Source organism: Falco naumanni, chromosome 2, assembly GCF_017639655.2.
Source record: "Falco naumanni isolate bFalNau1 chromosome 2, bFalNau1.pat, whole genome shotgun sequence".
In the NCBI taxonomy this organism is placed as follows: Eukaryota; Metazoa; Chordata; class Aves; order Falconiformes; family Falconidae; genus Falco; species Falco naumanni.
The window spans coordinates 111,630,326-111,643,712 of NC_054055.1; the positions used below are offsets into that span (position 1 = coordinate 111,630,326).

Consider the following 13,387-nt stretch of genomic DNA (forward strand, 5'->3'; position numbering starts at 1 on the left):
TCCACACATTAAGTGCATTAATTCAACTACTTTCTGATATTCCAAAGTGGCACACCTTACATACTTTATCATAATGTCTCAGAAGAGTACTCACGCAACTCTGGTGCTGGCTGTATTGCCAGTACAGATTCCATCTGACAAGACTTGGGCATCCAAGATGTGAAGTAAGTCCATTAGAATACCAAAGTTTACTTTCCATTTTCTCCTTGACCCATAATCTTCTCTTAACAAATACAGCTGGGGAAGTATGTACCAGTAAGTCATGCTAAAGAGAGTCTGAGAAGCTTTACCTAATTAGCGGCCCTATCTTCAAAAAAAAAACAACAATTCTCCTAAAAAACAGGCATGTTTATATATACTTAATATAGACTCCCAGGTTTCAGATTCCACTTCAACACCCCTTCTCTTTAAAATCTCTTTTCCTCCAAAAAACCTTCACATTTTGCTTTAACACGCAGCTAATATCAATTGAAACAGTTAAGTGTTCTGTATGGATAAACTAAAAGGCAAGTCTTTTTAAATAGCAAAACTTCCTACCAAAGAATTGTGCAGTCTTCAAGTCACAGGAGAACTAAGCCTGCCAAAATAACTCAACAAGAAAATTCTGAAGTGCTGAGCTCGATCGGAAAAAAAAGGCTCCAAAGAGCAACAGTCCACTGCATTACAATGCCTCATTGCTGCTACCACTGTCCTATGAGCCCATAAGTTGCACATTGTTTACCAAACCCAAACAGGCAAAGTCAGGAGACCATTTACCTCCCAATGAGATAACAACTCTTCCTGCCAGTAAACCTAATCTGTAACCCAGAGAGGTCTACAATAACTTGCTTAAGGGTCATGGCTCACAATCAAGCAATGAAACATGAAGGGTATTGCCACAGATTTAACTAATGCTTTACTTTCCATTCAGCAGCACTGATGCCAAGAAATGTACATATTAGATGACATAAGTCCTGTTCTCTACAGTTTAAAATACCAGAAATACCAGGAATGCCACATCTGCTCCTTCTTGCACATAGGTTACGTACCACGATGCTGCAGAACACTTGTTTCATTCACTGTTCAACTTCGCAGACCTGATGATTTTTATGTTTTACCATCCTACGCACCATTTAAGACATGAAATTTATGTGACATGGAACTTAAACTATGATCAATGATATTCCCTGCTGCCCTGGCCCTCCCCCCCCACCCCCCGCTGCCAGCTAAGGTGAAAACAAGAAACATTAGAAGTGTTTATATTTGTATATGTTAGAAAACACTGAATACTTCCTCAAGAAGCTTCCTGTTGAAATCAGGTTTCGTATCTCTGCTAGGGTTACCTAGAACTCCCTCTGTAAAGGCTGTCTGACTGCACATAACTGATTTCACAATGAGAAAGAACAATCAGCCATAGGAATCATGTCCCAGGGAAGAGGTGGACTGCCCAGCAGAGGACACTTTCAAGATTCAACTGGACAGGGTGCCGGGCCACACTGTGGTTTTGCCAAGAAACGTTGGACCAGATGATCCTTGTGGTCCCTTCCAACCTGCTATTCTATGATTCTATTTACATCTTATGCTACAGAATGCTCACCGCAACTTTAATATTTCTATACCTACCATCCTAACCACCCACCAGTTTTCCATTATTAAAAAGTCTCCTGGATTTTCACACTCTCATTAAAAAACGCCTTCACGTTTTGACTGCAGACTACTTGACGCACATGAGACCTGAACTCAGAGCCAGCCTGATGCTATGCTGCTGGACTTCCCGATCAGCAGGGTCAGCTGCAGCACCATCTACTTCATCAGTGACAGTAATTACACTTGATGAATTTTACGAACGGTGGTTCCCTGACACTGATTAACCTACCGGCTCACCATATTTGATTCCTTTTCAAGGTTTACAAGTTAAACACAGAGCATGCAGATCTACTACAAAGTATAGGATACAGCAGAGAAAATTGGAAGGATTAAGTTCTAAGAATATTCTTTGCAACTAACTTCCCTCTCCCCAGCAACTCATGGATACAAATGTACTTTAAGATACTCTAACCACAATTAATCTGTTAAGTGTTCTGACTCAAAGTAGTCCCTCCTTTGCACACTTTAATATTAAAAAGGTTTACACATTTGGACAGGAAAACCACCCAAACCCAATAGTAGTGAACTTTTAAAACATTTTGTACAAACTGATTTAAAAAAAATTGTGACACTGTTCCTCACGCCAGCACCAATTTTGTATTCAATTTGGCACCTGTAACTACTGTTCAGCCATCACTAAAAGTAAACAAACACACAAGACTGGAATATCAACAGAAAAATATTGTGTTAACAAGCGCACAAGATACCAAATCTAATCACCTCATCACAATAAAAAATACTCCCTCGAAAAACTATAAAATTTACCATTAGAAGAAATATATATATACACACAAACACATATATGTGTGTGAAGGAAGAAAGGATATATATTTAGCAAATAATGGCATGCAGAGTTTTTGAAGTTTCTACTGTTTTCTGAGGTGACCTTTCCTGGCAATACTTGTGTTATTTGTTCCCTGAGCTGTTTACGATTACTTCTGTCAGCATACACAGAGAAATTATGAAGGCTGCTATGGTTTCCAGAAATGATTGTTAAAACCCAATTAAAATGAACTATAGAAAAGGGTTTCCTTTATTGTTGGGGATTTGTTGTGTTCGTGGGTTTGTTTGGTTTTTTTTACTTTCACCTATCTACACTCAATTATATAAACGCTATCTGAGAAAGCTACCTATTTGTAATTAACTCATATGGCTTCAGAAATGTAATAAGAAACCAACAGATTTAGTCATTGATATTTTACCGAGAGCTTCCTAATTCTAATGCTTACCTCACTCTTGGTAAAAGCTGCATTATGGAGGCATGTCAGCCATCCTGAACCTTGCCTTCATAACACCAGAGAAGCAAGCCAGAATTATTTACATTACACTAGATTTTGTGAATATACAAGTGATATTTAGTTGTATACAGTGTTTTAATTTCACGCACCTACCCAGCATATTGTCAGATAAATATATTAATATATATAATAATTGTTCTGCCAAATCATTTCAGAAATCACAGGTCTACTATCATTACTAGAAAGTTGAACAATTACTACTATTTTAGTATATCCTCTCCAGTTCACAGAAGAAAATATGGTGGTTCTGCTACACCGATCTCATCCTATTCAATGTTCACGGGCAGCAGGTAACTCAATCACAATTGCCAACATGTAGTAGGACTGTAGTAGAAGTACTGATCTCACTATCTTTTCTTATTTAGCTGTGTGAAAATATTTTAAAACTTAATTATTAGCCATAAATTTGGAAATTATACTCATCTGTTTGAATTTTTATTGGCTTCTATTTGCCAATTGTTCTGCAGTTTCTGTGTTGTTTCCTGGCATTCCTATAAAGAATATTAAACGAGTTCTCCACTGCAGATACTAAGATCTCAATTTTTACTGGTACTGTCCCCATCCCTAAACTCCACTGTCACTACTTCAAAATTAGGATCTTATGGTCTACAGTGAAAACTTAATTTACAGGCATTTTTAAGCAGTTGAAAAACTCATTCATAAATAAACAGTAATAGAACAAAGTGGAACAGATTAAACTCCTGCATGCATATGACAACATATGACTTGCTAAAGAAGCCTATCTGTGTTAATTTTTCTAAAAGCTTGCTGTATACTGTGAAAACATAATCAAGAATACTCTGACAATGAGGGAAGAATTCAGTCATTTTGAACCATGAAAGAAGATAAGCACATTTGCCCCCAACTGGCATCACTGTTAGAATGACAAACACGTTAACATTTAAAGAAACTCTGGTTGTCCCAGACTATCTTTCAAACTATCCTCAGCAGAATAAAGAAAGAGAGGTAAAAAGGCTTGATCTATTAAAGCACGAAGTTTGTTTTTTAATCTGTGCTCAGCTCAGCTTATGAAATCTGCCAGAAGTTTAGGGGGGAAGGGGGGAGGGGAGCAAACACCACACATCTACAACAGCAACTCTGTTTGTTCACTTAACTAACTCTAAGCTCCCAACTGATCCACAGATAAAAAAAAATACCCTTTTCTAGCAGGCAACCTTAGTTTTCAGATGGATGTCATTACCCACAAGGGAGTCATAAGCATCCATCCCTTCACACAGAAACGTATCAGAAGATCTATAGCAGGTTTTTTAATTACTCACCTTCTTCAATGTTTGTATTTACTTATGAGAAGACTGCCTGAAGAGCTACAGCAGACAGTCTACTACTATTGATAACAGGCAAACGTTTGACCTCTGCTCCTCATTTATTTTCCTACAAAAATATTTTGTGACCTGATCTAAATTAGTGTCACCAGCTAAACTCCATCCATTTCCCATTCTGGCTTAGAAATTACTTATTTAAAAGGAGTGACCTTGTCACCATTTCAGAACTTGGCATTCGCTTGCATAGAACTAAAGATGAAAACAGTGTAGACAGAAGCTAAAGATAAGGACCTTCTGGAGGAGACTTTTTCCCCCTAGGAGATTAATCAAATCTTTGCAAAAATATCTAAAGTTGACTACTTTAACTTAAATATTTAAGAATAATATTTGTAGAAGAAACTTCAAAGCCTGTGATTCCCTTATGCTGCTTTAGTAAATCAAAAAAGGGACTACCTTCACTACTAAAAGGAAATACTTTTGTTGCCTAGTCTAGTGCACGCAGGCAACAGTGCCTGTTTATTTAAACATTGGCTCTGCAATCTGCATAGTAATTTCCATTTACAGACAACTCAATATTCTCAGCTTCTACATGAACAATGAACTGCAAAACTATGCTCTACCACATGAATGCCTGTGTTCCCTAAAATACACTTATGAACAATCATAATCTAACAGAACCGTGTAGTTCAAAGAAAACTTACAGAACAGCAACAGTCTTCTGAACCCATTAGTGGAATGAGAGAGGATAAAAAGATCAGCCATAGCATAAGGATAGGATACATGTCTAACGTGTGGAATATTCCAATCTCCTTCCAGCTTTTGTAATGGATAAATCATTTTAGAACTACCTTAACTGGAGACATTTTTCCACGTTAATTATACCATCCAAATACATTGAAAGTACACGTCGTGATGTGTTAAGATTCAGTTGTGTCGACACCATGGAACAAAAACAAAGTGTCATGAAAGATTATTAGCAAAGTTACAGATGAGGCTGGGAGCAGTTCCATATGGATGAAGTCATCAATTATGATTATGTACACTTGTGTATCAAGTTTCTAAATCTTCACTTTTTTTTTTTTTTATTAAGACTAGAATATGCACACTCAAAAGCAAACTCATGTCACAGGCAGACAGAACAGTCCAGCCTCACGAGCCTGTTCCAAGAGGAAAATAAAATTCACATTCTGCTCTACCAGCAGGAGCCTCATGGCTTTTCAGGAGACTCAGAACAACTACAGAACTACAGCAAATCTTCTTACTAGTACATCAGTACCAAGAGTAATCAGTAGTCAAAAATTCTGCATGCTAACCAAATTATGCATAATGCAATCTTTGCTTTATGGAGTTCATATGCCAAAGAAAATGATGAATGGACACAGAGAAAGTACTATAAAGATGTCTGCCTCAAAAATAGGAGATATGACCGGTGCTTATATAGGTTGACAGACAAAAAAAAAAATCTTTAATTTTTCCAAACATGTTCAAGAATATATGCTTTTTGCTATTTTGTTAATAATGGTCAGCGCTCTTCATCATTCACACCTCTCACCTCTACAATGAGAGCATAATATTCTACAGTAGGTGAGCTCAACAGTTTTGTAGACAGAATGGAAAAGGTAAATTTAGTAACAATTGAAAAAATCTAACCTACTTACATCTCAAAACTGTGGAAAAAGTATACTAAGTAACCATTCTGCAGTCTCATACATTATTGCATAATCACTGTATTTCCACGTTTCAGATGGCTGTTTCTTTCCTACTCTGTAAAATAAAAACAGCTTTTTCATCCTTGAATGATTATTCCTAAATTTCAATTTATCCATATTTATTACTGGGATAATTTCAAGGCCATAACAAAAGGCATAAAGATAAGCACACACATCAAGTAAGCATTTTCAGAACATTTTTATGCATATCTTTGTTTCAGCACATTTCTTGTTTACCTAAGCTGATTTTCAGCAGAAAAATTAGGATTTTTCCAATGTGTTGGTTTTTTTTTGTGGGTGGAAGCCCTGAAAATACAGCAGTATTATACAAATGTTCCAGTTTCTTAATTTTCCTAGTCTATAAATTATTTCAGTATATTTCTTAACTAGTCATCGCTGTCCTCTGTTAGCATCTGATATCTCTGCAACTCAAGCTCTGACTGCAACAATTTAAAAACCTCAGAAGTACAACTCTGAAAATTATTCACCCAGGAATAAGCAACAATACTGATGGTTAATTGTCATTATGTATATCTACACTGTGTAAAACTGTGGCATTTTGAGAGTTCAAAGAAACTTTCCATTGATTCCTGGAAGAAAGGATTTTATGCTCATGGATACCCACAAAATACAACTAAGTTTGCCCTGCACCTGTATTTAGTTTAACTTACTTAAGCCTACTGCTCAATACCATTAATTCCTAAAGGATAGGGAGAAGTTTTACAAAGTTACACATACCATTAAAGCAACACAAAAAGATCACCTGAAAAGCCATGAATAAAAACATCACAAACATTACAAAGGTATTGAGATTTGAATAGGATCTTAAATCTTAAGAAGCTGCATCAAATACAGAAAGATGTTAATTTATATTTTACTTAATTCTTATTTTTCAAATGATCAAAATTTAAAAACTGTTTTCATCTTGTAGCGTGATACAATACACTATGTCCATATTTCAGCCCCATATGCCTGTTCCTAAGAGTCATGAAGAGAGATGTTGATGTTTCACTCACTGAGGTAACATTGTACAAGGATAAACTGATTCTGCTTCTAAAAACAATGTAATGAAGATAAAGTTATTTAAAAGAAAACAAAAAGGACAATTGAGTAAGAAGGGTTACAAGAATTGGACAGAGTAATTCTAGTAATTCTAGAATCAACACCTTTAGCTTTGATCCGTGGGCCACAGGAGGATAACCATCTTGTCCAGGTGGGATGAACAACTCCCACTTCCCATATTCCATCTTCTTATATGGATGAGAAAATGGATTCCAGCCATCTGCAATGTAAGAAATAATACTAAGTGTATTTATCTTCAAATGTGTCCAATTACAATTCAAAGGTATAACAGCTTGTTCCACCTTTTTCAGAATTAACTTCAGTGACAGCAGACAAACACTTTTTTTATCTGGTACTACCATAAACATTCAAAAAGAGGCTCAATAAAATGCATAATATTTTCACTAGGAAACTATACTCCAATTCTAATTTGACAATGAATAAATTATTTCTACTTCACCTCTTTGATGAAAGTCAAAATAACCTCCTACTCCCCCCCAAAAAATACTGATTTTAATACCACAATATCACGGTGGTATGAAAATTAATGGATTAAAAGTAATGTTTAATGTAGATTTAAAACTTCTAAAAAAAATAAACATAAAAAAACCCTTCACATCCTAAACAAGCCAGTAGAAATATTTGTTACAATACTATGGAAAAAAACCTAATCAGAGCTGCTGTTGATTATAGAGAGGGGAAGCAGACAAAATGTAACCAAAACCACCTCCAGAAACTGAACACTCAAACCAGGTTTGGACACACACGCTGCTCACTCCCTCTATTTTGACAAGTTGATATCCTATTAATAACACTCATTAAGTGTATAATATAGGAAAAATAAAGGGGAAAATGCAGACAAATTTGATAGTAATGGCTAAGAAACCACACAATATCAGACAGTGACACTGCAGCCAGGAAATCTGGCCTGAAATGACGCAGTTCTAATTAAGCAAGTCTTGAAGAAGATTCCTTTTTCATTTAAAAAAAGTATACTGGACTTAGTAACTTAGCTTAGATTCCATAATTCAAGGTTCTTTGTCCTCTTTGGATTTACTGAGCACTGGAAACATGCAAGATTGGTCATTATGACATGTCCAACTGAACAGACACCTTCCAAGAAGGTCTTGTGTGTCTGTATGCATGTTCCAGGTTAACTCGTATGAATGAGACTGAATAAAAAGCTTCTGAACGGACAGACCTAGGCAATGTAATTATTTCTAGACTAGAAGGAAGTAGCAAGCCAAGTTTGAGAATTACTTTTTTTGTTTGTTTGTTTTGCCTCAAAACCCACCTGCCTCACATAGTTCAAGGCAACAGACACTCCTAAGCTCACAAGAAACCAATCAACAAAGAAAATTGATTTGCAAGACATTGAAGTGTCACAGCACTCCCCAAACTAGCCAGCTGCAACAAGGTCTTTTACTACCTCATACCAGCATACTCTTCATGCCAGTCCCTCTGATGCCTTCTCCTCATCTCTCCTCACCCAGGGCATGTGTTCCCTCTTCCCTCTCTCTTCACTGGCTCTCAACCCCTTAACAGAACCAGCCACAGCTGCACCTTATCTACATCAGCCAACCTGTCACCCCTGAGGCCAACCCACAGCTGTATATTATCAATGCTAATTAACCCAGCTTCGTTCTTCTACATTAAAGCAAGACATGCTAATCTCCCTTCATGCTAATCTATTTGCATGCCATCTCCTGTCATGTAAATACCAAAAACCCACAAACACCTCAATGAAAGAAGAATAAGCAGCCTTCCGTGATCTCCTATTTACAGGAGGTACAGTGCATGATCCTAAGCAGGTACTCTGTAACAGCTAACAAGCTGTTCACACCCTGAACTGTAGTTCCCTGACTAGTTTAAGCTAGTGTAAATCAACATTGCTGCTAAGTATGGTAGTCATGGTTAACAGCAATTCAATAAAAAAACTGGACGTGCCACTGGAGCAGGATCATCGCCTTTGGCACCATGGAAATCACAACAGGGGAGGCAGAAAAGTGAAAAATTTACATTCATCAACATACATATTTTCCTAAACATCAGTAATCAAAAATATTATTTGCTGTGAAACAAATCAGTATTTAGATGTCTTGAGTTTCAGAGAAAAACTAGGCTGCTTCCAAAGTAAGTTGCTAGTTGCTCTTAGACAACTGTTTAAACCTGAGACCTGTCAGTCTTCAAGGAACAAAGCTGAAAGGCACAAATCAAATGGGCTAGACAATGTGATAAAAATAACCATGTACAGCAAATATTCTAGTACCTGTTCGCTACTGTAAAATGAACAGTGTCAAAACCAGTGAAGAGATTATTCTAACAGAACATTTACCATGCTCGAACACAGAAATACAATTAACTTGGTACTCTATTTAGATGATAGCTTTTTATCACAAATAAGGTATTTGGATAGTGCAGACAAAATACACAAATTAGCAGAAGGAAAGTATTTACTAAACTATTGCTTAACAGCAGAAGAGCTTGTATGTTAGTAAGATTTAGATGGGTCTTCCCCCTTGGTTTTACTCTAAAGTAAAAGAAATAAAGAAACAAACAATACTATCTACTAAGACCAATATTGACCAAACAACACCTTCCCAACAAAGCAATACTCCTTAAAAAAAAAAAGCCAAAACTGCAAACAATATATACAGTGGTTATATACACCGTAATACATATATTTATTTATTTCAGGGAATCATAAAAAGATGTAGAATATACATCACCAGAATTTTGGGGCTGGGGGGGGGTGGGGGGCGCGGGGCGGGGCAGAGTTAAAACTGATATTTTCTTTTAAATTGCAAACATCTAAACTGTCTGAAATAAACAATTCAGGCAAAAATCGGAAAACAGAAGAAAAATGAAAAACTAACAAACATCTTCAGTTGCAAGAAGACTGCTTTAAGGAACCTGTTCCTGTCAGGATTTCTGATAGTCAACACCTTCTTATGGGAATTACCACCAACTCTTTCTTCTCCTGCCCTCGAGATATCTGATCATCTTCATTGCTTTTCATTAATCTCTTTCCTACTGAGCGATATCTCTTGATTGCAGCACATGAAGTGAACCAAATAAGCCAAGTGATGACTTGCTAATACTGAGCAAAATAAAAAGTTACAGCAAAGGCCTCTAGGCCCAGTCTCTAGAAAACTCACTTGGGAAAATTGCCTGAAGTTGAGATCATTACATATACCAAACCTGCTGCATTCTTACATTACCCCCCAAAAAATTCTTATGACCTCTGTTAAAACCACCTCTCTTTCCTCCTTTAGAAGGGAAAATGGTTGCATCTCTCCACCCATTTCGGCATCTCTGCTCTCCACAGGCAGCTTTAACAATTCTGCCCAAGCTGCTTACACCTTTCTCTCCACCTGCTACCAACACCAGGTGCTCCTGTTAATCCTTCCTCTTCTCAGCCACACTCCTTCAGTACTGGCTGCCCACAGGTCATGATTTAAGAACAACTGCAAAGCAATACCCATCTGTCCCACACAATCCTACTTAAAACCACTGTTTACTAGTTACCCCTGGAGAGGAACTCATTTAGGAAGGTTATAACAGCAAGTACTGCTTTGTTTTAAGGAAAGAGATACAAAAAGTTCAAACACCCTGAAAACTGAAGGCTGCCTTCAAAGAACCAGCACCTCAGGCTTCTCTCAGTTTTGCTGCTTAGTTTTCATATTTTTCAGCAAAACATAGCCAAAAATGCCTTGGGGCAGGAGGGTGGGCGGAGAAGCCTAACCAACCAAAAACTGAATAGGAGACTATTCAGAAGTTGAAAATATAAAGACAAAAGAAATATCTTAGCTTGAGAACAGAGACTTTGAAGACTGTCAATAGCTACAAACAGAAAAAGCCTGAGAAGATTACCAGCAGAATTTCAAATAATCAGCTTGAATAGGTTTTAGGAAAAAACGACACCACAGAGAACCCATAAGACATACACAACAAGACCTTCTATTCAAAAGTTCAGGCCCCAGATATGTCTTAATCAAACACGGAAGACACCTTGATTAGTCTGGTACTTTTAGTTTCTCTCATGTCTGTGAGTAGATCTTGCAAAACCAGCCAATTATTTAAATATTACATCCTACCTCAGCAACACGAGGCATGAGGGAACTTCTTGCTCAGAACAGCACACTTTGCATACCAAAGAATCATGAACTGAGCATTAATCTAGAACGGAATTCAAAGCTCTAATAGCTTGGATTCTACCATCTATCATTAAAAAAAAAATAAATGCAATACTTCTGACTAAATCATAAATTTAAGTGACTTCTTCCATCTCCTGATTTTGTTTTCACGTCGACAAGTATATAGCCATACATCTCTGAGGCTCATGGCTTCACTTGGAGTTTCATATCAGAAATTAACCTTCCTCTTGCTTCTCATAGGGGGGAAAAAGTACTTGTTGCATATTGACCAAATCATTTGCTTGTTCCAATGTAAGAGCTGATACATCAGTGCAACGTAACTATTTTTTCAAAAGTGAAAAAACTTCATAAACTGAGGTTGAACTCTCAAGTGCAATAAACTCACCTCAATTGTATTTGCACATTCTACATACTTCTGATCAACTGAAAGATGCTCAAAGAGAATACAGAGACCAGCAAGCATTCACACAGCTTCCTTGAGGAAAAGATATCAGACAAACAGCAGTTCAGACAAGGGAAGTGGCATCAAAATCCCACTATCCCACAAGATACCTTTATATCATTTGCTTGGAATATGAAATCAGAACATAAATTGAGAGATTCTCTAAGGACACTATACTGTTCTACATAGTGGCCAATTAGATCTTCCTCCTTCTACACTGCCTGATTTCCAACAGCTCAATAGCAGGGTCATTAACATTATCTGCTTAAAAAGTGATTAAACAGCTCAAACGCTGACATAAAAACAAATGTCATTACTTCTCACATAGGATGTCTCCCTGGATAATAATAACAGGTTATACTTCAGTCTACTTAGTGCTTTCAGTTGTCTGCAGCCACAGAAGTGTAGAACTATTTGACTTTACTCATGAAATCTAGGTGTTTTTCTATAAAAAGCTTTGAAGAAAGTAAAGTTGGGTATAATATCGTTGTAATACCTAGTCTGCATTTCAGTAAATGTTTGAGTCAAGCCTGTGGGGAAAAAAATAAATCATTCTAAAGTAAGAAAAGTTTCCAGTCAGCTGTCAGATACCCAAATTTTGAGGGCTGGTAGCTTAAGCTCCTCTTTCTTCACTCTGAAGGAAGCCTGTCAGAGTTCAAGTAATAAATAAACCTTCTCCCAAAACTGGCCAGCCCATCCTCCCTCTACCACCAGGAGAAGCCTTCCCCACTAGTGCAAGAAAAAGGAAACAGAAATGGAATCAAACACATTCCAGAGTGATCAACATTTCAGACCTAATGATAGCTGGGAGGGAGGGAAAGGAAGACAGAGAAAAGTAAAAAGGGAACTAAAGAACAGAAATCACAAGCATGACTTCCAAATTAGCATATACATTCTTACCCTTTCAAGGTTCTTAAAGCCAGTAACTTTTAATTTTTTTAAAATTCAAATATTGTTTACAGATAACCTACTGAGTCTCTGCATGGCCAAATACAATTTTGTGTGTTTTAATTCCCAAACAAATTCTTTGGGTTACCCTTAAAACTTGATGGTCACTGGCTGACTTTGAAATAGTCAATTGTAAAGTAACAATAAATGGCCAGTAGTCACCAAGTTCCTCAGCAATATAGCATGCAAATAAAATATTCAGTGTGTTATCACTGCAAGTTTTTAAGGTAGCTATAACATTGATACTACCTCTAGTATCAGAAATTCAGCTAATTGCCTCATGCATTGGATTTACCGAGATGCTAAAAGTACTAATTGACAAATCTTAATGGTTTTGGATGTTCATTTAGTACTATTTCAGATAAGCATCATACCAGAATACCAACAGTCATAATACCGTTTTCTCTCCAATTATGGAGTTTTAAAGAACAGACAAAGAACACTGAAAGTATTGGTATTTTCTTGAATTTATGTTTTTCTTTCTCCAATTCAATTACCAATTTGAGTGCTACTACTAAATTTTACCTGTTTTCCAGAATAGACAGCAATACTAAGAATTATTCTAGAAATAGGAGCTGTCTCACTCATTACAAGTGTCTCAGAATGAGGTACAAAAATACCACAATTTGGGGCAAAATACCTTATTATTAAAGCTTTTATTGTCTGCTATAAGGCATAAAATCCATTCACAAAAAACTTGACCTTTGCAGGACTGAGGCTTCACATGTATATCATTACAGAAACAAATTATTCATGTTTATCTTAAGCTCAGTTTAATTATAAATTCTGAAAGAATTTTATGTTTTCTGTAACACAACCTGACCTTGCTATTATAATTTTTACAAGGTTTCAATCCTCAAAA

The 13,387-nt window shown here is 36.7% G+C and overlaps 1 protein-coding gene across 2 annotated transcripts in view; it reads right to left on the reverse strand.

Annotated features, from left to right (window-relative positions):
* The window catches only part of GBE1 (1,4-alpha-glucan branching enzyme 1), a 168,716-nt gene that overhangs the window by 113,010 nt on the left and 42,319 nt on the right, over positions 1-13,387 (reverse strand). For both annotated transcript variants that reach the window (XM_040582917.1, XM_040582916.1), the window contains exon 3: positions 7,083-7,198. In XM_040582917.1, coding sequence (XP_040438851.1) covers positions 7,083-7,198 — 116 coding nt within the window. The remainder of the gene's footprint in view (positions 1-7,082; positions 7,199-13,387) is intronic.